At 48.8% G+C, this 25,071-nt stretch overlaps 1 protein-coding gene across 1 annotated transcript; it reads right to left on the bottom strand.

Annotated features, from left to right (window-relative positions):
• Positions 1-602: 602 nt before the first annotated feature.
• On the bottom strand, positions 603-16,688 carry PDIA4 (protein disulfide isomerase family A member 4). The gene is made up of 10 exons (XM_016125925.2): positions 16,360-16,688; positions 11,503-11,668; positions 10,218-10,423; positions 8,289-8,427; positions 6,873-7,078; positions 6,599-6,757; positions 4,687-4,838; positions 3,578-3,734; positions 2,932-3,165; positions 603-2,250 (listed from the first exon to the last, which is right to left on the bottom strand). Exons 1-10 carry the CDS (start codon positions 16,445-16,447, stop codon positions 1,835-1,837), a joined length of 1,923 nt encoding a protein of 640 aa, XP_015981411.2. The 5' UTR covers positions 16,448-16,688; the 3' UTR covers positions 603-1,834.
• Between the last annotated feature and the right edge of the window lie 8,383 nt (positions 16,689-25,071).

Here is a 25,071-nt window from a genome sequence, read left to right as displayed (position 1 = left end):
GCCACTCTGAGAAGCGAGCCTCCCTATCCTTTGCCGGGCTCACACCCACTTACCCGTGGGTACCAGCTCAAACGTCACCTCAGACAGAAGGGCTTATCCGACCCAATTTAGTGAGGCCAACACTGCTACTCCCTCCCAGAGCCCGTCTCTTCCGCATGGCCTCATGTACCCTGTGTGTGACGTCTCCCCAACCAGACGGGATGCCCAGGGAGAGTTGGGAGCACTTTGTTCTCCTGGTGGTGCTGGATGAATGTGCCTCTCGGTGGAAGAAAAAGCCTTCAAGCCCCCCACCCACATTTGCTACCATAAGCTTCTGGCATAAAGTCCTTGGGGCGGGGGTGGGGTGGGGGAGGGGGTCATTCTTCTGATGGAAGAGGATGTCGAGGAGGGTGCAGATGACATCCAGTCACACTGGAGACTCTGAACACTTACCAGACACCGCCGCCCACCCACAACTCCCGGCCCTCAGCCACACTCAACCTTAAAGCAGACCATCTGGCAAGGCCCGCCCAGGCTGCTCTTTCCAGCCCGCTCGCTACCCCTACTCGACCCTTGGAACACACATACTAGTCACTGCCGAAAACCGCCACCAGCTCAAGGAATTTCCACCTGACCTCTTTTATTTCAGTCAAAATTAGGAGCAGGCGACAGGGCAGGAGACGGCACACTTCGGTGAACGAAGCCCTGGAATGGAGCTCGGTCACACACAAACTCCCAGAACCTCTGAGGAAGGGCCAGGCCAGCTTCCCACCCTGACCTATCCGTCCTCTCTGCCCACCAGTGCTCAGGGCAGGGGCCTCTATCCCAGCCCCACCCTGACGGAACATGCCACTGCTCACTTCCACACGACCGAAATGACACCCGGAAGCCCCTCGCCTGAGCTGCAATGACCCCCACTCCCCGGATGTTCCGGCGGGGCCACACGCATTGTGCAGGAGGGAGAGCCCTCCCCACCCCGCCCGGGTCCATCTTCAACTCAGCCGAGGCTCCCGGATGTTCTCTAACATGGCTATGGAGGTTAATTTTCAACGTTTCTTTTATTCCATCGTGACAGCCTACCCTACCTTTTCTGTCTCCCCAAAGCATCCACCTGTGCCCTAGGGCATTCCTCCACCGCCTTGCTGCTGAAGAGGCAACGCTGAAGAGGCGGGGCTGCCTCCACAGCTGGGCAGCCTCTCTCCCTGAGGCCAGACTGCACAACCAGGCTCCAGAGGCCTGGGGCCCTGGGAAAGGATCCTCGCCCCACATGCTTGGTTTGAAAGGAGAAGGCACGGCGACGCCCAGTCCCACGGAGGCGCTGCTTCTCCCAGGACTGGGCAGCAGCTCAGGTCGGCTGAAATGTCATCCTTGGCAGGTGCTTGGCGACATTCTCACTTCATGTCGTGACGGAAAGACACAAAAACTAAAGCGCACCAACAGTCAAATCTTCTTCACTAATAATCTCTCAGACAACAAAATAAAGGGCAAAATTCAACTTGATTTGGCAAAGGTTTTTTGAAATTTTGAAAAAAAGAAAAAAACATTCACATAGAACAGATCCAACTTATCTGCTTTAAAGAAATATATTAAAGTGAAAAGTTAAAAAAAATCAAACCCCAAATAATGATAAAAATAGATGTATCCTCTGTAAAAATCTGTACTAACCTATTGAGTCATTCATATCTATTCAGTATTCAGAGCATGAGGTGAAACACCAGAGTATAAAAAATTAAAAAACAAACAAAAACTTGAGACACTGCCCTCGAGTTGACCCATGGGCAGGTGGCTCCCTCGGGCTCTGGCTGCTGGCAGCTCGTGCGTCTGGTCCCTCCGGCCCTCTGCAGACCTCAGAGCTTCAAAGTTCCTCCCTGGTCCTGCTTGGTTTTGTGGCGTGTTCTTCTATAAACTTGCTCAAATGCTCCAGATCTCTGTTCCCATCCTCAAATTTAATTGGGTTCTTTTTGTCCCCACTGGGGGCGAAGTAGATGGTGGGGAACCCCTCAACTTTGTAGCGGTCATTGGTGACATCGTTGGCGGTGGCATCCATCTTGGCAATGACCAGGTCCTTGCGGCTCTTGTACTTCTTGCCCAGGGCGGTGTACACGGGCTCCAGCTGCTTGCAGTGCCCGCACCAGGGCGCGTAGAACTCGATGAGGACGTCCTTCTTGGGGTCCATCACGATGGAGTCGAAGGTCTTCCCCACGACGACTCTGACTGGCCCCTTGTTGTTCTTGGGCACCGGCTGGGATTTGATGACTGGCTTCAGTTTTCCTGCCGAGGAAAGCAAGCGGGGCAGGGACGTGAGTGATGAAAAGGCCTCGGACCCTGGCGGCCCTGGCGGCTGTGTGGGAGGGTGGCGCGTCACACGCCGGGAGGCTAGCCCATCCCCTCGTTCCCTGGTTTCCTCGGATCTTCTACATCCCCAGTCCCTGCAAAGGCCGGAGAGGGTACAGGTAGTCCAGCCCAGGACTTTTGGGCCGCTGTCCTGTTCGGTGAGGCCGTCATAAGACCAATGCTGCCCGGTGCAGGGAGAGCAGGTGCCCAGGCCTGGGAAGCCACGTGGGGAGCGGCACCGAGGGAACCGGTAGACCCACTCGCACTCAACCAGATCAATAAAAACGTGGCGTGTAATGCCTCAAAGCGAGTTTTCCACATGCACACCACTCACTTCTAAAGCCAAAAGCCTGTTTTAAATATCGTTAAAATAAGACCTCTTGCAATTTTCAAGACACAGCTGCCTTTCGTTACAAAAAGAGGAAAAAAAAAAGAAGGGGGACTTTCCATCTCCATCCTCCCTGAGGTCCCCGAGAGAAAACCTAGAATCAGGCTCGGAACAAGTGACAAGAATGACGAGTGACATGGCTGAGGCTCCAGGTGCCCCCACAGCTCACCAGGCTCATGCAGAGGAAGCAGCACCAGGTGTAAGGGGTAGCCTGGCCACATTGCACACACCTTTTTTGAAAGCTGTGACGAACTCGCGGAGGGTATCGGAGTCAAACTCCTCGGGCTCCATGGCAAACTTCCGCCCACCCTCGTCCAGGATGGCCGCGTTGACATCCTCCCCGCTCTCGCTGAGCCCCAGGTCCTTCACCTCCGTGGCAAAGTCGTCCTCGTCAGCCACGGCAAAGGTGTACTCGGGAAATTCTTTGGCCACCTCCAGCACTTTGCTCCGCCAAAACTGAGTGGCTGAAATGAGACAAAGGGCTGTGAGCTGAGCCTCAGAGGTGAAGTTTAAGGTTCTGTCATTGAGATTCTCTGACAAGGCTCAGGCTTCGATCGCAAAGGAGAGTATTTCTGAAAAAGCCACCTCTGTGGGCAGGGGACCTTGGTCACAAGCTCCACGAGCCTGACAGACCTATGTCTGCATTATGAGCCTTGGTGGTCTAGACCTGGCCCTGCGGCCTCATCTCTAACAGCCAATGACCCCGCTCTAAGCTCCCTCCTGCCAAAAATGGAAAGAAAGAGTTGCTATACAACACAGAAGGAAAATGACCTTGAAGCCATAAATAAAACATGCACTCGGCCACCAACCCACAAAGGCCTGGGACCGTGTTCCCAGTCCCACCAGTCCCACGGCAGTGACACTGGGGTCCCTCACCGGCTCTGTAGTCAAAGCTGAAGTCCACGCTATAGTAGACGACCACCAGAGGGCGCCGCGTGTACCGCTTGGCGTCATTGGAGGGCTTGCGGTGACCCACCAGCGGCAAGGTGTGCTTCAGCACGTAGTCCTTGATGGCTGAGCCCTCTGTGGAGCTCTGCGAAGAGTGGGAACAGGTGAGGGGTGGCCTGACAAAAACGGGGCTTACCTAACACACCCACCTTTCGCTGCCACTGCTCATGAGTAATGATGGGACTTGGCATGGAGGGAGAAGTCGTGTAAAGGTGAGACACTCTGGTCTCACGTCCACTCAAGCACAGCCCAGTAATCCCTGTTGTCTCTGCTGGCACCCCGGGCCCTCTCCTACGGCCTAGGATCACTATGATCTGAATTAGGAACTGCAGGAGGAAGGCCTGGCTGCCAGAGGCGGCCGTTAACACAGCCTGCACTGGGCGAAGGGATCCATCTATCTGCCCCACCTGATCCTCAAATAGTCCTCAGGACATTTCACAGGCGACAGGAACAGCCTGGATGGGGGAAGCCAGGCCCAAGTGCACATGGCCTTGGGCTTTGCGTTCTGCCTGGACAAAGTACAGCTGTGATTACCCGTGACACCAAGCATGGTGAGGCGTCGGGGAAGGGCGCAGAGCCAGCAGGAAGCAGCTCCTCCAGAGAACGTCCCCCGAGATGGAGCCATGGGAGGGGAACCCAGCTCTGATATTTGCACAGCACCTGTGACTGGATGGGCGCAGCGACAGTCGCTCGGGGACACCGAGCTCAGGGTGTCAGAGAGGGTGGGTTAACTGCGCTGAGGGATGTGCAGAGTGCCCCGGACACAGGAGCTCCCTAGGGCTTGCCTAAGTTACGGACTTCAGTCAGGCCCTCCAGACACCCTGAGGGCAGTCACTGCCATCTCACTTCACAGATGATGGCGCTGAGGCACACGGAGGTTAAGCTGCTTGCTCAAGGTTGAAGAGCTTAAGTGGTGGATGAACCCTGTACGCTTTCCCCAGAGCCTGAGTCCCCGTGCGGCAGGGTCCTCATGCCAATTGGACGCCCAGGGCTGGCACTGTGGAGGGACCACCGAGGCCCTGAGCACCCCCACCCACCTGGATGTCCATCGTGTTGCTGCTGGGCTCGTATTTGGACTGGAATTTCTCTGGCTGCATTATGACCAACTTCCCTGGGGAGACTTTCAAGAACTTTGCTATTTCAGTGCTGAAAGTGTGGTGGAATTTATAATCTTCTCTCAGGTTGTTAGCTGAAAAAGTAACAGAATAATAAATATACAATGTATTAAATCGCTTAAATGATCTAGATTTAACTCATTCTCCACATCTGCCAAAGCAAATGCATGGAAAATAATAACATAATAACCAATATGAGATCTATGTGAACAACACCTCAAGCTTAAACCCTGGAAGGGAATTTGAATTCTAAAACAGTATATATACCTTAAAATCTGTATCTTGGTATTTATAAAATGAATTTAACAAACTGAATGTTCACAGAAAAACTTAGAGCTAGTCTGCCTACGGTCAACTGACGTCTCTGATGCTGAGAAGGAAATCAATCCCAGAGAGACAGTGCCATGAGGTGAGAGTGAGCACTGCACACTCCTGTATGCACATGGTGAGTTTTCACACCCAGCACCCTTCCCGGAGGGGTTAACTTCTCCTCGAGTTGGTAGGTGGCCTGTTTGTGGGGCTGGAGCCCTAAATGCTATTCTTTTGCTATAAATACTTTAAATTTTGGGAGACTCCCAAGATAAAACCCCACTATCTGAGGATATTCAAGAACAGGGCTAGTAAACTCTTCCAGAATGGATAAGACGGTATAAACACTTTTGGCTTTGTGGGCTACATTGTAACAACCACTCAACTCTGTGCTGAAGTACAAAAACAGCAAAACAATGTGTAAACAAGTGTGTGGCCATTCCAACAAAACGTATGAAACCAGAAGAGGCTGGATTGGGCCTGTGGTCAGTTTTTCCTGTCCTCGATTCTGGGGTAACGCGCCTCAGTCCTTCTACTGTCCTTACAGAGGCGCCCAGGCCCGTCTTGAGCTGAGTGTGTGATTCAAACCTGGGTGAGGCTTCGGTGGTGGCGCCCCCCACCCCTGCAGGAGTATGACTTTTGGAATCAGAGAGACTTAGAGTTAAATCGTAATTTTGTGGCCTGTTGATTGTGGGACTTTAGGCCTGCTATTCACCTCTCCAAGGCTCAGCCCTCCTCTGTGGAAAGAGAACCACCCGCCTTGTAGATAGATGGTGGTGAGGACTACGAGAGGCAACCCAACAGGCGGCTCTCAGAGGTGCCCCTCCCACCCTGTCCGAGGCCTCCAGGTGCCCCAGGTGTTTGTTATCAGTTGGCTGTGGGTGGACAGACTTTGGTACCCACCCTGCATGCACACAGACCCCTCCCCCGAGCCAGCCTCTCCGCAGACCACCCTGCATCCCTGGGCCATCTCTGGCTCCTTCAGCACAGGCCCAGTGATTCTCGTGCCTGCCTGCAGCCTCGCCAGGCCGAGCCACACAGAAGTAATCATTTCACCTTTCAGTTAGCAAGACTAGAACTCGCAAGTGCTCAGTATTACCAGGCACTTTGCTAGGCACTTTTGTCTAAGTTATTTCTATTCACGCAATGATCTCTGAAGTAGAAAAGATCACCATGTTGGACGTGAGAACACCAGCTAATCAATCGCTGCCTGTGGTCACAGCACTGATAACTGGCAGAGCCAGGACTCAAAGCCAGCTCTGATTCAGAAAGCCTTGCTTTCTGGTGAAGGCTCTCCCACTTGCGGAAGGGCTGGCTCAGGGACGGGGCTCCAGAAAGGCAAGACAGACAATGAACTTGGATGAACCTGACTGTGCCACTTCCCAACTCTCCACGTGTAATTAAGGTCACAGGGAACTAACCTTCGACCCTGTCCCCAGAAAGGAAAGCTTGTTCCCACAGATGCTATGGCAATCAAGTCATCCCCAGGAGGCCATTCAGTCCAGCCTGGAGGGCCACTACTCACCAGCATCCTGGTACAGCTGATAGGCTGGGTCGCTCTCTGCCTTGAAGACCCCAATAACGATGACATCGTCTCCATCCTTTAGAAACTCCTGGACCTGCTTCAGGGCCAGAATCTCCTTGGAGGGCGGCCCAGACTGCTCGATCATGTAGTCCACAATCCCTGGGAGCAGAGCATGGGCCTGAGGAGGGGCCAGGGCCCCAGGGCGTGCTGCCTGCCACCCACACCCATCAGGGACCTGCCCCGGCCATGAGGTAGGAGCGGGAAGCAGCCATACCATATTTCTCTCTCGGGCCATTGTAATCAAAAGGCTTTCCCTTGCGGAAGATCTTCAGGGTGGGGTAGCCAGAGACATCGAACCTCTTGGCCAGGTCTGTTTCGGCAGTGGCGTCGACCTTCGCCAGGGGAATTGGGGGTGAGCGCTTGCTCAGCTCCTTAGCGGCCTTCTCATACTCGGGGGCCAGTTTCTTGCAGTGTCCACACCTGTCAGAGGAAGCCAGTTCTCAGGGGCCTGTTCCTGTGTGGACACGGCCTCCCAGCTAAAGTGATGTACAGAAACCCAATCTGTTTTCCCAGGTATTTCAGATCCAGCCAAGTTCCGAATGTTTCCTGGGTGAGGGCGCTGAGCCAGGCCCCACAGGAGAGGCCAGCATGACATCACTTCCCCTTGGCATTTGCACACCGGGACACATGGGGGTACACATGCACACACAGAGGCACAGACAAGAGTCAAACTGTGACAGGGAGTAAGATGTGGGGAAGGCCAAGACAGACGACATCCTAGGTAGAGAGATTTCCTTGGTTAGAGAGTTGCGTCATGAGGGACACAAGTCAGGGATGGCTTCATACAGAATATGACAGATGAGGCACAACTCGAGGGACAGGTAGGAAATGGATAGCAGCCTGTGAGAAGTGGGGTGAGGGGAAGGGATACAAGGCAAGAAAGCTGTGGGAACCCCGAGGCTCTGGCATGAGTGTGAAGTAAGGCTGAGGGTCATCTTCCAAGATTCACTGCAGAACAAAGAGCCAGAGCAGAGATGATGACAGATGAAAGCATGGCTCAAACACCCCAGGAGGGAGACAGCGAGGCTGGCAAGACAATCTGGGATAGGCCACCTGCCGCCACCCCTCCACCTACTGCTGGGGCAGCTCTGCTCCCTCCTCCTCATCACGGCTGGGGGAACGTCCACTAACAGCACTTCCCCGCCTCCCACAGGAGGTAAAAGATGTCCCCTCGCACGACCTAGAGAGCCACGGTCGAAGTGCTTTCACACATGCTTTCTCAGTGACACTCCCTTGACCCTGAAGCAGACAGGGCAAGTATGCGGTGACAAACTTGGGACTCAGCAGGCACAGGCCTGATGCTCAGCCCTGTCCTCCAGCCTTGAGGGGCCCTGGGTCACTCGGCAGCTCTCTATGTGAGCCACGTGAGCTTCCCTTTTCTTCATGCCCAGGCCTATGTTTAGCTGCATCCTATCCCCCAGGAAAAGACTAAAAACCACCCCTCTCCAGAACACTCAGCAGCTCCATTTTGCCCTTTGTATAAGGTGGGGCTTTGCACCCACCTTGCTCTTGGGCTATCTCTGCCTCATGCTCAGGGGTCTGTCTCTGTCATCCCTGCCCAAAGCCAGCAGGGTACTGAATACAGGATGGGCTGAATCAACATCTGAATATGAGATCAAGACCATCTTACCATGGGGCATAAAACTCCACCAGAATGATGTCTGCATCATTTACAACTTCATCAAAGTTATCTTTGGTCAGCACAAGTGTGACTTCTGGTGGGGGCGTCCAGTTGGGCTGGGAGATCTCTTTGACCTTGGCAATAATTTCTGAAAGAAACCAAACAAGACTGAGCACAAGGAGACTGAGTGGTGGGTGCTTTACCTCGTTCCAGAGGCAGGTGTGGAGGGGCAAACAGAGGAAGCGGTAGCGGCCACAGGAGAAAGGAAACACCTAATTTCCTGAAATCTAATCACACCTCTAGTCAGTGCCGCTCTGCAATTCTGAAGCCACAGTTAAGTGTCAGAAGGTCCACTGCCTCGCGCACCACCCGCGGACTTCTCGAACAGCCCAAGACCATCCTGACCAATGAGAGCTCGTTCTTATCAGACGACGGTACTAACTGCAAGCGAACCCAGAGAGGTCGTCTCCCAATGCTTTGACTGCATACGCTCATCATCTCCTTAACATGTACGTAATTAGACGTGCGCCTCTAGCACTGGCGTGCTACAGCATCGAAGAGTATATGCGAAAACCAGGAAAAACGAAGAGAGCCGCGGCAGCTCCCACGCTGCTCAGGCTGCTCTGGCATCATGTGTTATAAATAGGCCTTTTGTGGCCTCGGTCCCCAGAGATGGATCCAATGACGGCAGTGGGACACAGAACATATTCTCACAAAGCGTTTCCAAACGGATCTTGGGAGCAGTGGTGGCAAACTTTTAACAATTTCTTTTCCGTTTGGCTGTGGAAGCCACCAGGGGGGCAGATCTGAGAGCCGCTCCTGCACAGCACGAGCTAAAACATGCATGAGCTGCACCCCACACTGCACCCGCAGCGCAGACTGCCTGGCCCGTCCACGCCCGAAGTGGGTTGACATAGGGGAGGCCCGTTTACTAAAATGCAAGCACAGGGCCGGCGGCCCAAGGGGCCCACTTGGCAAACACGGCTCCCAAAGTTCCAAGCTGGGCCGCATTCCGAGCAGTTAAGTGTCGAACACAGACCTCCAATGATGCAAACCTTCTTCCTTTTCAACAGTAAAGTGTCCTACTGTCAGCCTACTTTTAGATTAAGGTCCTTACTTACTGACATGGCTAAGACATAAAAACACGAAGGTGCAGATGGTGGTTGAGATATGCTAACGACTGTGTTAAAAGCACACACACACACACACACACACTTGCTTTGACGTGTACAAAGGACAAGCAGGAGAGCTGGATGACCAGGGTCAGGGCGGAAAGGCTATCTGAATTCTGAACCACGAAAACATGTTACCCAGTCAACAGACAAACAAATGCAATGTGAACGTTAAGTATTAACACACATGATCACATTCCCTTTGGCGCCCCACAATGGGTTCCGTGCTTGGAGTATCATGGGACAGACTCGCACCACTCAAAGGGAACTCTGAGATCAGGACCTCATGTGACCTCATGTCCTCCATGGGGAATCCAGGGAAATACAGGACACAGGGCTATGGCATGGCTATGAAGACCCAAACCCCATTCAATGCCATGTCCACTATGCCACGCCAGAAATGGAAAATGGAGCATAATCTTTTTTTTAGAAGTGACTAAGGGATATGCTCTTCCTAAAGAATACAAGCTTATCTGTTCACTTGTGATAAAATTTATTTAGTGCCTAATGTGCGCAGGCAGGGATCCACGGGCCTGGTGTAGAACCACCTGGCCCCAGGTTCTCAGTGTGGGGCTCTGGGTCTGCAGGCCCGGCACACCCTGGACACTTGTTACCTCGAACATTCCAGCAAGCAGCACTCCCAGAAGCTGGTGCTCCCGGGGTCACTCCCAGTCCCCTCAACTTGTCTTTTCTACGATCCAAATTTCTCCTTCCCAGGAGAGAGTGTCCTGGCACCAGCTTCCTTCATAGCTCAGGTCCCGCTCACCTTCCTGGGTCCTGGAGCCCTCGTAGTCGACAGCCTGCCCCTTCTTCAGGATCTTGATGGTGGGATAGCCGCTCACATCAAACCTGCTGGCCAGTGCCGACTCCGAGGTGGCGTCTATTTTAGCGACAGGAATGGGAGGGTCGTTCTCCTTCAAGGTACTGGCAATTTTTTCATATTCTGGAGCAAACTGCTTACAATGGCCGCACCTACGAATTAAAATTTAGGAGAGGACTAGGTTAACTGTACTGGTGGAGGCGTAAATCCAGCGATGAACACAAAAATGGGCAGCGGGACTGGAGACAACTGCCGTGGGCACACACTTTCAATATCTCCGAACTCTGCATTTTCATCTATAAGTTTCTCAAAGTTTGGTCCAGGGTCCCCTTTCAAGGGGTCTGTGAGCTGAAATACTTTACATTTCTTATCTTTTTCACTCATTCTCCCAGAAGCACACAGCAGAGTTTTCCAGAGGCTACGACGTCAGTGCTCCAATGTTAGCACATGATGGGTTATTATGATTTAAAAATGAACATTTTTAAAAATTTCTCAGTTTTAATTTCTAATATGGTAAATACTGATAAACATGACCCACATAAAAGCTACTTGGGGTCTTCAAATTTTAAGTGTTAAAAGTTTGAGAACTGTTGATCTATAAAAGAGAATAGAACCTCACAGACCTGTTCAAAGGACTATTTAAACACTTTATATAAAACACCTCATACTATGCTTGAACATCAAGCACTGGCCACTTAAGTTTATCTCCACTATTCTGCCTTCGAAGTGAACCAAAGAAGGCAGGAGAAAGATGTAAGACAGGATTCTGAGGAAATAAGAGAGGTGGGGGTGCAGGGGAGGAATACAGGAACTGCACCACACTGCAGCGTGAGGGTGAAAGACGGGAAGTGGGGCGCCTGGCTCTGCTCTCCCCAGGGGCCGCGTGCAAGCCTGACTACACTCAGGGGGATGGTCTTGAGACGGGTCAAACATGCGTCACCAATGCAAGTTTCCATATCATCACAGCTTGTTTAATGACACCCCTCCCCGACTGTAACTATCAGAGGACATTTCATAGTTTAAACCACTGGGGACTGTGTTCTGTGAGGCTGGCTCAGTGGGGCCTCGATGCAAATCAGCTGAGCTCCTGGTGACCCTGAACCCAGGGGCTAAGTTCCTGCACCCAGACACGCCCACCCTGCAGGGTCTGGATGGCTTTGTGAGGGGTCAAGTGTGCAAGCACAGAGGAACCGCTTGTCCATTCTGGCAGAACTAGGACGTGGGTCCTTACCACGGAGCATAAAACTCCAGCAGCACCGTGTCCTTGTCAGCCACAAAGTTATCAAAGTTTGCATCACTTAGGACTAAGACACCATTTTCCTCCTTAACCTCCAAGTCATCCTCCTCGTCTTCCTCCTCCTCGTCTTCCTCTTCAAGGACATCTTCTTTATTAGAATCTGCAGGAAAATACCCAGACTGGTTAGGAAACTGCTGACTCTCCTCCTTAAAAATTTTCCTAGAACCCCGAACACTCAAAATGTGTTCAAGTCCTGAGTAGTCCCTGGGGACCACCACCCGAAGGAGTGGTGACATCAGGCCTTCCCGCCCCAGAAACTCTGCTGTAAGTCTGCATGTTGGGTGGCCACTTAAGATTTCATTTAAAAGGGAGGTCAGGATTAAAAGATGCCTGAAAACCACAGACATAGAATTTAAAAGTCTAAATGCCCCTGCAGGACCCCCCCGCCCCCCACCCAGAGATAGCCCTGTGCTGCTCTGCACAACTCCAGCCTGAGCACACAGAACCCCAACAGCAGCCCCTCTGCTTACTCTGTACTGAGACCTGACCCACTACCCCTCGGCATCCCCAGCTTCTGCAGTCTTTCCAGGCCTTGGCACTGTGCAAGGCTCCCTTACACACATCCCGTGTTTTGCATTTCAGGAACATCTCATTTTATGGTTCCCTCTGTGCTCAAGGGCAAAGTCAACTTTTGAGGACATGCTTCCTGCCTAGAAGCAAATTTCTCTTCCCAGAACAAAGAATCTAAGGGTGAAGGTCCAGATGAATTTTTTTTTTCTGCCAAACTAGATATAAGACCACAGTTCTAATTAATCAGGTTTTCCAGCTACCGTCTTATCAACAAGTACACTTGAAGTAAGTGGAGCCAGCACGAGAATTTCATTAACTCCGAAGCCTGTTTCAAGGGGCCAATTATCCGTGTTTGGAGATGCTTCCCAGGAGATAAACCAAGACTGATAAGTTACCACGTTTGGGGCTGTGGGTGAGGTCAGGGCATGAAAACCTGCCCTTGGGACCCTGGAACCCCTGGGGCTTACCCAACCTGAGCCCTGCCCCCAACTCCCCTCCACCCCCACTTCAGGGCTGGCTTTGCAGTTGCTCAGACAAACCAGGTGACTGGTCTGGGTGGGGCGGGCAGCTCTGTTATCATTAAAATCCAACAATCTGCAAACTAATTACAAAAAGCAAACCAAAGGCCACCCCCTCCTACTCAACTCCACTGGGGCCACATTTTCCACCACCATGTGCCTTTTTAACATCCCATTGCTTTATCCTGACTTCCACTCCTCTCTCCAACTTAGGGTGTCAGTTCCTCCTTCGGGGGACGGAGAAAACAGCTCTAAAATCCCCAAAGAAAACCCACCAATTTGAGACATCCGAACCAAGCAGATTCCCATTTTTCTTGGGACAAGTTCTCTCCCCTGCCACCAGTTCTCCCAACCCTCCCCTTGCAATCTGGGCCACAGCTCTCCGACAGCCCCATGCTCCCTTCCCATCCCCTCCCCACCTCCCTCCTCCACGGAGGGTACACTGTGAGGGTGAACAGGCCTGCAGAGGCCTCCCAGCACTGCCATCAGGTGGCACCAAGAACAAGGCTCCTTGGATGTGAAAGGGGCCAGGACAGAGGGGAAGACAAGCTTACTTTTAAGTCCTACCCAAAATGACCTGCAGGAGGACTGCAAACCTGCGAGCTTGAAGCAGGATTCTCTGCTCCAGCTGAGGGGCCTAGGAGGCACCACAAGCCCTCCCCCACACCTGGGAGCTTGGATGGGCTGGGCAGCCTGCTGCAAGCAGTTAGGCCAGGCTTGTGGGCCGTGTATATATCCTCTCTTACTGCCTGGCTGCTCTGTCCAGCCAAATTTACTTGTAGGGGGGAAAAAAAATGTTTGCAGAATCAAATTTACCTGCGAATGGAAACTGAAAGCACTGGGGAACCTAATATCTTCAAGATAGGAAACAGCTTGGGAGGAGGGACCTGGTAACTCGATCAATGCACAGGGGCCAGGTGAATGTTAAAAAAATAAAAGGGGCTTCCTTACCTGTCTATGCTCAAGTAGTCTGTGAGCCTTACTAGTGACGGGGCTCTCACAATTAAATGGGTGCCCATGAGTTATCATGGGACAGAGTTCCTAAGAGTTAACTCATTTCTTGATACATATTTAAAATATACTTCCATTCCTCCCCAACTTGCAGACAACCAAAGGACTAATTCATCTGCAATTCAAAAAGGTGCTGACTCTAATTCCTACCTAGTAGAAACCAACCCTTTCCTGCAAAGAAAACACCCCACATTTTAGCAGGGAGACTACATTTCACTGGGCTTCACTTTTAAAGTTTAATGTTCTAGGATAGAAATTCATTCAAAGCCTTCCAGCACCTTCTGGAAGGGTGCCGTCCTCAGCATGAGGCCAATGCAGCCTCCCAAGTCATCTTCACATTGCTAAGCCCACATGGTAAAGCCACTCCTGAAATGGGGGGGGGGGGGAGGGTGTCCCTTCTCTAACCAGGTCACCGCAGTCCCTGTGCACTCCCACCAGTACATCTGATGACAGGGGACCCCGCCCAGCCTGGACACTGGCAGCTCCTGGTAGGATGTCCTCATCTACCTGCTCAGCTGGTCACTCTTCCAATTCTCACTAAAGAAGTACCTATAACAGTTAGATAAACTCCACTATGAGGTCAATATTGAATAATTAAACATGGAAAAAACAGAAATTTGTTTTCAGTATAACACCATTATAGCTGATATTTACTTCATGCCAGGAACTGTACTGAGCTCTTAAACACATTCTCTCACTCCTTGAAACACATTACATGGACTTTCCAGATAAAGAAACTGAGGCACAGAGAGCCTCAGTCACCTGCCCAAGGATCACAAAGCTACTCAGTGGTGGGTCCTGATCATTCACCTGCTGTATGCCCAGTTTTCAATATGCCCAAAGTTTTACGTGGAATTGTTTGACAATTACTTCTCAGGAATGAAAGATAGGGGCAACCGAACAGTGCTTTAGAACTGCACCCAGGTGAATTTCTGCTTACTTTAAAATCTAAACCAATACCAAATAAAAGCAGGCAACGACTAGTACCAAAATATTTTCCTTCACTGTGTTAACTGGAAAGATGTGAACAGTACAAGTGACTTCTAACCTGAGCCACAGCGAGCCCTGCAACCAGAGGCTTAAGTCATCACAGCTCAAGCTCTATTTACTAGCCATATTGGGGGGGGGGGGGGGGTTAGGGACCCAGAGACCATTGTGCTATTTGAATCCTAAATGTAAGAGGCAAATAAAATAACTAAATGCTCTGCAGACTTTGAAACTTCTGGGGTGGAAGGAAGTACAGCCCCAAAATAAATCCACAAGACAAGTTTTCTGTGATAGGCACTGAAAGTAAAGGGCCAGGGATGCCCACAGGGATGGGAGTCAAAGTAAGGGCTGGAAGCCCCGTCCCACCCCAGAGGACACCCTGGGAGACCTGCCTAGGCCGAGACAACTCCAGAGGTTCCCGGGCTCACCCCTGAGGTGACAGCTTCCCAGGAGCCTCCACTGCATTAATGACCTGTGACCCAAATGATAGATACACTAGTTGTTAGTAACCCTTGGTCTTCAAGAGATTTTGCTTTTTAGCTACGTTCCAAAAAGTAGCCTCTATCCTCACTGTCCTTACATTTTAAGGTGCCTACCAAAGTTTATTTTGCCTGTGAACCAATGAAGTTGTTTGAAATGAAGATTCCAGGGCCCACTCCAACTTTCACTTCAGTATATTTTAAGACTCTATTTAAATAAGCACCAGGTCGTTTGGCTAAAGGTCCGAAGACATGCTTTTAAGGCCACGCTGTCCAGTTCCTTCTGGCAGGTGTTTTTCTCACTAGGTGCTGGCTTTTACTTCCTTTTCTATTTGGGTCGATTCTTGAAACAGTGACCTCAGAAGAGTTACTCAATCTGTTTGAAAGAATATAAAGTGCACGCTCCCCCTACATGCTAATATTAGAAAAGGGGTTTATTTACATTGGAACAAACTCACTAGAAAAACCAACAAAAAAAAGACTAGTCATCGGGAGAAAGGCTAGTGAGGAAGAAGACTGAGGTCTGTAACAGGATGCTCTGTTCTCTAGGAATTGGTTTCTTTCCTTGCCTGGCACGTTCAAATTTTCAAAGTTCTCTTACACCACTTGTTCTTAGCTAATTTCAAAGCAAAATGCAGGAGTGCAGTGGCTGGCCACATAGTAGGTGCTTAACAAATGCTCGCAGAAGGCATGGTATCTCCTGTTTCTAAAAGATCCAAGCCAAGCCATCCCTTTTTCCTCAAACCAGAAACCTGGAATTATTAGTTCCCAACCTACAGACCACATACTTTAAAAGTGGCTGCTCCGAAGAGCTCCCACTTGGGTCTTCACGCCCTCGCCCTCCCAAAATCCTGTTTTGGAGACAGTGCTCCCCACCCCCCCCCCACCCCCAACCCCTTTCACACTCCCTGGTAATGCTCGTCTGGAAATTTTAACCAGTTCTCCAGCTGCCCTTCCCGGGAGCCTGCACCTGAGGGCAACCTGAGCTGAATCAGGCCGAAGGAGCCAACTGCAAAGAAGGCACTTTACCCCCTCCCCGCGTCCAGCCTCAGCAGCAGGGCCTTGCTGAGAGGCGCCGCAGCCCCGGCCCCTTCTCCGCTCTGCTCTCCCGGGGTCTCAGCGAGGCGGCCCACCCGCTCCCGCCCCTTGAACTCCAGCAAGTTGGCGCCCGGCGCCAGTTCTGGAGAGGCTCGGCGCGGGGCCCCCGCCCCCGGGTCGCGCCCGCCGCCCGCGCCGCGCACGGCGCTCCTCAGCTCGCAGGCCCGGCCCGCCGCCCGGCCGCTCACCTTCGTCCGGCTCCCCGGCGCTCGCCACGGCCAAGAGCTGCGCCAACGCCAGGAGCAGGACGAGCAGGCAAGCTTTCCCGGGCCTCATCGCGGGAGTGGCGGCGCAGCCTCCCGGCGCCGGCGGCCCCTCAGCGCTCCCGACAGTCGGGCTCCAGCGAAACGCGAGGGACGGAAAGAGGTGCCCCCAGGAAGTCCTCGCCGGCGATTGGCTGGGGGCGGGAAGCCGCGGGCCAGCCAATCCCAGGCCGACTAGAGGCGCGGGGCCGCGTGCGCCTCGCTGCGCGTCTGCGGACTGCGGCGCCGGCCTCCACGCACGCCCTCGCCCCCGGCTTCCTCCGCGAGCCGCGCGGCTCGTGCGTTTAAAGCTCCGAGCCCTAGCGTGAGGTGCCCCCTTCTGATTGGCTGCGCCGCGGCCACCAATCAGCAGCTGCCACTCGGTTTGCCGGGAGCGCACAGGCTGGGAGAGGGAGCCGGGAGAACAAAGGCGGTGGGCCGGGGTCGGAGGGGCGTGGCCGTGCTACGCCTCGAGGCGCTATTGGCCGACGACGAAGCGGGGCGGGGCCAGCGAATCTCCTGCGGGGCCCTGAGCTTGGCAGGAAGAACACGTGTCCTTTACTGGGCCATGCGGATAGGGGACTGACTGTTCGTGCAAACTGCTGGAGTCCTTGGAGGCTCGGGACCAAAGCGGCAGAGAAGCCCGAACCAGTCTGTTGATGGGAACGGGACAGAACGGGACTCCCGAGTTGGCCTTATGTTCGTGGGCTTTGTTTTTTTTTTCTCCTTGAGCAAATAAAAGTTTGCATTTCTTCCTGGGTGAAAACATGTATTGGACTTGGAGAGGGGATGAGCATGCAGTCAAGGAAGCTTCTTTCCGCGGTTTCATCTACGAATAGGCGATGAGTGTCTAAACTTTGCCTCATGTTATTTCACTCCTGATTTTCTGCAAAAATGAAATACCAGATAGGCAATCTAGTGGTTTACCAGATGGGCAATCTTGTGGTTTACATACTTCTAAATATAACCTTGAGGTTTCCCCTCTTGACAACTTAGGAAAATAAAACTAGGTTGAGATGATGATTTTTGTATGTCAAACCTGTGGTGTATATTAGGATTTGCGATTTCTTTAATGTCTGGGGATTAGTATGCCTGCGGTTATGGAAGACAAATGGGGGTGGGAGCGACCTCAAGAGTGCAGGGGTCTTTTTCTGTGTATGTAGATTATTAAGTGAGGAAGAAAGAAAGCTGGTCACTCACAGGCTTTAGCAATTAGAAATTCTTACTTACTATATTTTTATTGAGCTCTTTTGAATCTGATGGTTTCCTCCTCAGTTTTGTAGGATAGAAAAATGTTATGCAAGTAACTTAACAATAGAATACACACTAAGTTATTTATCAGAATGCACCGAATGTAGAACGTCAAACAGTTCAATATCAATATTACCTTTCTAGGTCGTTTCCTATGGATCCTTGCTAAACTAACAGGAATGAGAATGCCAGTCATCCAGATGTGGGACAAATACAACCAATTTCGCAAAGACCTTTGTTAATACAAAGTATGGAAGGAAACCTCTCAAAACTTAAGCTATGGGAGGAAATCTTTCTCTCCCACTGGCTGTCTGTCTCAAGTTGGAAAGCTCCTCATTATTTTTTTTATCCCTCAATCCCACCTGATTTGTTTATGGGTACAAGCAGGCTGGGAGGCCACTGCGTTAATGGTGAGAATGGAGAGAAATGTTTTCGTGACAGTCTCCACAATTTCCATAATTGGTTGTGAATGCAGAGAGACTGTTAAGTCATAGAACTGCCCACTGGCTCATCCCCAGGGCTGCCATTTCACATGAATAGGTTGTTTTAATAGATCGATTTGAACATGTGCTTCCTCTGCTGCCACATGGCACTCTCCAGAGAATTGGCCTATGGGAAAATAATCCTCCCTATCTCTGAGTAGTCTCCAGGTAGATCTATGACAATGTGCCAATCCTGGCAATTATGTCAGCCATCAACTCAAGAATATATGGTCAGAAAACTAAACAGAACAGGCAGCTGCACATCTGGTGCATGACACTTATGATCAGTGTTTTCTGAAATTAAAGCATGTAGGATGAAACAGTTAAAAAAAAAAATTTTTTTTAAAGACTTTATTTGAGCCAAACTGATGAGATATGCCAGAAGGCAAGATCTCAAATGCTCTTGATAAGCAGGGTTGGGCCTGGTTAGTACTTGGATGGGAGACCACCTAGGAAGACCAGATGCTGTAGGTGCAAAAAATTAAAAAATAAGGGATTCTAAGCTGACAAGGTCCTTGCAATATGTGAGGTCAACCAAAGGTTGCCTTGCCTAAAAATATAATAAAACAAAATAATAATAATAATAAAAATACAATGGACTAGTGGTTCCTGAAGGGAGGGGGAAGGGGGAAATTTTAAAAATGTTAAAAATAATAATAATAAAATAAAATAAAAATCAAATGCTCCTGCAACAACTTCATATATGTGCCAGAGAACTCAGCAATGGTCCTGACCAGCATTCCATGGTTCTGATATACTTCCCCTTCAGTAGAAAGGAGAAGATCAGAAGCTTTCAGAAATAAAGGAATTCATTTTCAGAAATCTTTGCCTCTTCAGGCAAACACTATTGTAGCCTGAGATACAATCTACATGTAATGTTGTGTCCTACATTTTTAACTTCATATCACATCATAATAATTTCCCCCTACTGTTACATTGTCCTCTGAGGGAACTTGGCTCTCTCTTGAAGGGTCCGCCTTGACTCAGGAAGATTAGAGACTGGAATTAGGTCCCAGGCCCACACTCAGAACTGCTTTAGCAGCTCATGCAGCTGCCTGAGAATGCCAACCATATTCCTTAACTCCATTCTATGCACAGCTAAGACATCATACTCAGATTCTATCATTACAGTTTACAGTTTAGATGCAACTTTTATTGCATCTTCCAATAACTTTGAGTATTGACTGCCTTTTATGTGATTCAAAATGGGAAATGTTCACACATACAGGTATGGCCAACCACTGAAAGTAAGACCAAGCTGACATTTTTACAGTTGTCTGTGACAAGACATTCTTTTCAAGTTTGCAGAAATAGGTAACTGGCATAGTCATTTGTTTGTTAAGCCAATAGTCTTGGCCACCATTTCATTATTTTTCTAAGGTGAAGGAATTCTAAAGATGTTTTAAGATTCAAACTAAGATTATTCTCTTAGTATTCAAGTTTCATTGTCACCAAATGCTTAACAGGCATTTGTAGCTGTTATTAAAAGACCAACACTAATGGTATTTATGGAAATTGAACAGTAAAACTTAAATCAAAGACAGAATACTTTTATATTAGAAACAAAAAAAAGTATTTGTTGTGAAAAGGTAGAAGTAGAGGCACTGGAGTCAGACTGCCTAGCCTTCAGCTTGACCGGACCTCTTTATTTTTCTATTTAATGTTGAGTACCATGTGCCAAGCAGTTCTCAGTGTGCAATCTTGCATGTATTTTGTAATATTTGATGCTATTTTAAGGTGTATTTTTAAAGTTTCAAAACCCTTCATTGCAAATGTTTGAAAGTATAGTTGGCTTTTGTTGTTCACCTTGTCACCCTACAACCCTGCTCAGCAGCTCATGCTAGCTTTGGTGGCTTTGTTGCAGATTCCACTGGATCTTCTACATAAATCATGTCATCTGCAAATAAAGGCAGTTTACTTGTTTTTATTATGGATGCTTTTCACTTCTTCTGTTTTCCTTCTTTCACTGGCCTCCAGTACAACTTTGAAGAGAAATAGTGATAGTGGATATTCTTGCCTCGTTCCTCATGTGACAGAAAGAATTCAGTCTTTCCCATTACATCCAATATTAGCTGTAAGTTTTTTAGTAGATCTTTAACAGGTTGAGGAAGGTCCCTTCTAATTCCTATTTTACTGAGAGTTCTTTTTTCTAATCAGAAATGGATCATATGGCTTTTTTTTAGTCTGTTCATACAAATTATATTTTCAAGTTAAACCAACCTTTCATTCCTGAGACAAACTTCACTTGTTCATGATGTGGTAGCATTTTTCTATATTGTTGGATGACATTTTAGTTAGAGGTTTAGGTAAAAGGACATTAGTCTTTTATTTTCTTGTTATATTTTGTCTAACTTTGATATATGACAATAATGCTGGCCTCATAGAATGAGTTGGAAAATATTCTCTCTCAATTTTCTAAGGTTTGTGTAGATTTTTTTTTCTTTCTTGCTTAGTAGAATTCTCTAGTGAAATTTTCTTTGTAGGAAAGAACTATAAATTTCATAGCTATAGAGCTGTGCAGGTTATCTATTTCTTCTTGAGTGAGCTTTGGTAGTTAATGGGAACTTGCCTATTTTACATAAGTTGTCCAATTTATTGGCATAAAGTTGTTCATAGTATTCTCTTCTTGCACTTTAATAACTGTGGAGTCTGTAAGTGTAGCGGTCACCTCTCATATTGCTGATACTGATAATTTTTGTCCTTTCTCCTTTATTTCTGATTAGTGTGGCCAGAGATTTATAAATTTTGGGGTCTTTTCAGAGAACAACTTTTGGTTTCATTGATTTCCTTATTATTTTTGTTTCCTAATAAATTGAAGTCAGCGCTAATTTTATCTCCTTTCTTTTGCTTACTTTAGGTTTCATTTACCCCCTTTTTTCCCCTGTTCTTAAAGAGGATATAAGTGTAAATATGTCTCTGTGTTATATATGTGTGAATGTCCTAGCTCTGTTTACTGGAAGAGGTAACACCCAAAAGTCAACTGAGCACGTCTACTGCAAATATTGGCTTCTAACACTCTGTTAAATGAAAAGGGGCTCCCTGAAGAAATGGCTGACTCCAAGGACAGAGACAGGAAAAACAGAAGATGAGCCTGGAACAGCTTGTACCAGGGAAAGCAAGGAAGTTGTTCAAGAATGATGGGAATATGTCAAAAGGACACAACGCCTATGTTAGAGAGCTCCCACTGTCCAAATTTGGGACAGAGCATCAAAAGAAATACTGATAGAAAAGGATTATAACCCATTGGATAAAATAAGAATAAAGTAGGAAGTTATGAGTCCATACAGATATAAAATATGTAAATAAATGGAAAAATTTGATGAGGAATATTTACATGATTTCAAAGTACCTCCTCACAAAATCACAAAACACTTATTAATTACAAAGAGGAAGCGTAATTACAGTAGAGAAGTTCTGGCAGACACCACTGTAACTAAGTGATCAGTGTGAACATCATCAGCAATGGAAGGAACTGAAATCATGTGCTGCCCAGTAAGAAGCCATGAGAACCAGCATCACTTCTTGGCTATGGCCCTGAAGATAAATAACCTGAACTTAATCATGAAGACACATCTGACGCACCCAAATTGAGGGGCATTCTACAACATAACTGCCCTGAAATCCTGAAAAGCATTGAGGTCCTGATAGCCTCAGCCTGTCTCTTACTTCCAGAAACTGAGCGAAGCAAACAAACAGCAACGCTTGAATTTTTTCTCCTACCTACCAAGTCCCCAGTGTTTCATATTAGCATGTTCAAGGTCTCAATCTCAAGATACAAAGGGTGACAGTGACTGTCTAAAAAGACTGTCACCTTCTCAGACCAGGGCAGTCATTACTTACCATCACCCAACTTTCAATAGCTATACAACCTGAAGAAAGTCACTTCAACTTCTCTGTAACTTACTTTACTCATCCATAAAATGAGGGAGTTAGATTATGATCTCTAAGGATTCTATTCTGAAAACTGTTTCTCCCCCCACCCCCTTCCTGGGGAAACTGTTTTGAGTTAGGCTAAGTATCAGGAAACTGAGTTCCTGTCACCCCTGGGGGTCTTTGAAAGGTTTGAAGCTAAAATAAGAGTTGGAACCGTCGCATCATTTTCTGAAGAGCTGTTGCTGAAGTGACAGTCCCTATCATTGCGATTTAGCGTTGTACTATCCTGTCTCCCTATGGGACTCCTTTCCTTTTCTCGGATATAATTTCCTCTGTTCTTTCTCCCATTCTATACCTCACCAACAGTATTCCCAATATACCGACTGAGTTTCAGGGGAACGGGAACACTCAGAAAGCCCTGGGCTGACTGTAAAATCCGTGGCTATGCGTAGGACTGTCATTATTCCAGATTCAACAAGTGATCGTAGAGCGCCCTCTGGTGGCCGTACGCTGGATGGAAAACAAACGTTCAGAAGCAAAGTCTCTGCTTCACGGAACTTAGTGCCCAGGGTGGGAGCACCAACCTCTCCAGACCCCAGCGGCGAGCTCCAGTTAGACGGCTGCGCCAGGGCTGCAGCTTTCAGTCAGTCTGAGCGGCCAGGACGGCGCCTCCTCCGGCCCAAAGAGCCGGGTCAGGCTTTGTCCCCCCGCGACCACAAACCACTCCCTCCGCCCAGCCTAGGTGTTACCACCCCCACCTGATGTCACCTGCAGAGTCTGCGTAGTCCGAGCCTTCCCGCCTCCACCTAGTGCAGTTTCCAAGGTAGGTAGGAGGTGCTCCGGGGCTGGACCATTGCTCCTTGGCTCCGCCCACAGTGGCCGTTGCTGTGGGGATACGCAGGGCATCCTGGGAACGGTCCCTTTCCTGCTTGTGGACCTGGTTCCTACAGCGCCACCTGCCGGAAGTGCAAACAGCTTCCTGCGTCAACCCCTGCAGCACTGTGGCTGCTTTACCTGCAGCATCCAGGTCTCCTGAGCTCTCTGGACCAGGAGAACTGGAATTACCCCAGACTCCCCACAGCTCTAGCTCCTTCCTCCTTTTGGGGTCACACAAGGTTAGATCTAAAATTGTTTGGCATATAGGTCTGAGAATTGGATCATGTGTAACGTTGCCTTTTTCTGTAATTTTTGCAACTCCAAACTGTCCTTCGTGTGTCCATTGCACAGCCGGTTCACTGCTCCAATCGCCTCTCCACAACCACACCTCGCCTACACACGATGGTGGTTTCTACTGCTTCAGGCAAGATTTGAGCGACCTGGGGCTCTGCTGCAGCTTCTAAGAGAAATGGCCGAGATAGGAGGGGGCCATAAGGGAAGCAAACAGGAGGGTAGACTCATGAAAATTTATGTACTGCTTTTAGGCAAATAGGAGTAGAGTAAGGAGCTTTTGTCGTATCTGTTTCCTCTCAATTGCCTTCCATTCAAAAGCAATTCTTTATGCCAAAGTTGCATAGTTTGAAGCAGCATATTCTGCTACCCTTCAACAGTCAGCACCCTATTGCCACAGATGACTCAGCTTGCACACACTAACAGGAGTGTTTATAAGCTAAAGAAGTAGTGTGGAAACTATTTAAGAGATAATTGAAATATCCTAGCTCTCTATGCTGTTAACACATCTTCCCGGAGTCCATAGTGGTTACAGTAAACGAATTTTGTGATAAAGGTGGGGGGGGGGAGGGCGACTGAGACTTAAACCATATACTATCTAGCTTATAAAAAACTTAGGCTGAATCTGAAACTTAGTTTTCTGAGAAATGCTAGGGAAACATGAAGGAAAGGATTTGTGACATTATGACCTTTATAATTAGTGTCTTCTCCAATATTTCTGAAAATTAGAGTTTTTAAATATAGCTTTGATTTCCTAATTACCTATGATTTCTCTGGAATGCTTTTTTTCGTGTTTGTCTTGGTCTTTCTCGTGTAAAAGTTTTTGTCCAAGTGTCAGATAACCCTTGCCTGTCCCCATTTAAGAACGCAGCGGCGGATGGCAGACGATAGTTGTGTGTAAAGGTGTGGGTCTCACGTGAGTTTAGGGTGACTGGTTTAAGGATCCTCTAAGCGCTAGAATAGGAAGGGCTTTTATGTCACAATTGTTCTAGTTATTTCCTCTTCCTTCTTGCTGCCATTCTCCCGCTGCTGCTGCTAATGGGACTGGATGGAGTGGAGGTTGGCTATTCATTGCAACACTTTCAATTCAGTGCTCTGGCTTCAGGCCTTGGTCCTACTTGGCTCCTCAGGTCAAGTTTCTATTAAGCAAATCAATACCGTCCTTAGCTCAGTCTGATGGTCCTCTCTGAAATCTCGTTGTTGTGGATTTACAGCCTTAAAAAAAAAAACTCTTTACTGTAACTTTAATTGGATATTGAGAGGCAGAAGAGACAAATATGCCCATGTATTTAGTCCTATCTTGAATCAAGATAGTAACTGGGCTTTGCGAATAGCATCTTGTCTCCTACTTGTAGCAGTTATGTAGCTGCTTCCCTTCATTGTTCCAGGTACACAGTGTAACACATTCCATGTTAATAATGGCTCAGTGGAGACCACTGTCTTCCTCTTGACTTTAATGGGTGTGTGTGTGTGTGTGTGTTTTACCATTTTGTCCCTTTAACATGCTCTTCATTGTTGGGCCAGATTATTCCTTTGTCGGTGACAAGATTCTCCTTGGGGGTGGGGGTGGAGGGAATGCTTGTGGGCATCCCTCCTTATTCTTGAAGGCTAGGGATTTCACCAGGATGCTGAGCATTGATGTTTCTCTTTAGGAATTGGGGAAGGACCCGAAGGCAAGTTTTATGAACCTGTGCTTATGACACCTTCTTTCCCAGAAGTCCCTGTATTCTTTAAACACCACTCTGCTACCTTTTTTTTTTAGTGTGAGCAGCCTGGGGCACTGGAGTCTAGCTGGGTCTTATGCTTTTTCTCAGTCTCCTCCAAAACATGTCCAGTTTCTAACGAAATTCAAACACTGGACATTTTACTATCGCTGAGATCCTTC

This window comes from Rousettus aegyptiacus, unplaced genomic scaffold (genome assembly GCF_014176215.1).
Source record: "Rousettus aegyptiacus isolate mRouAeg1 unplaced genomic scaffold, mRouAeg1.p scaffold_m13_p_13, whole genome shotgun sequence".
Taxonomy (NCBI): Eukaryota; Metazoa; Chordata; class Mammalia; order Chiroptera; family Pteropodidae; genus Rousettus; species Rousettus aegyptiacus.
Note: the sequence above shows the minus strand (reverse complement) of the source record. Positions and strands in the feature narration are given on the sequence as shown.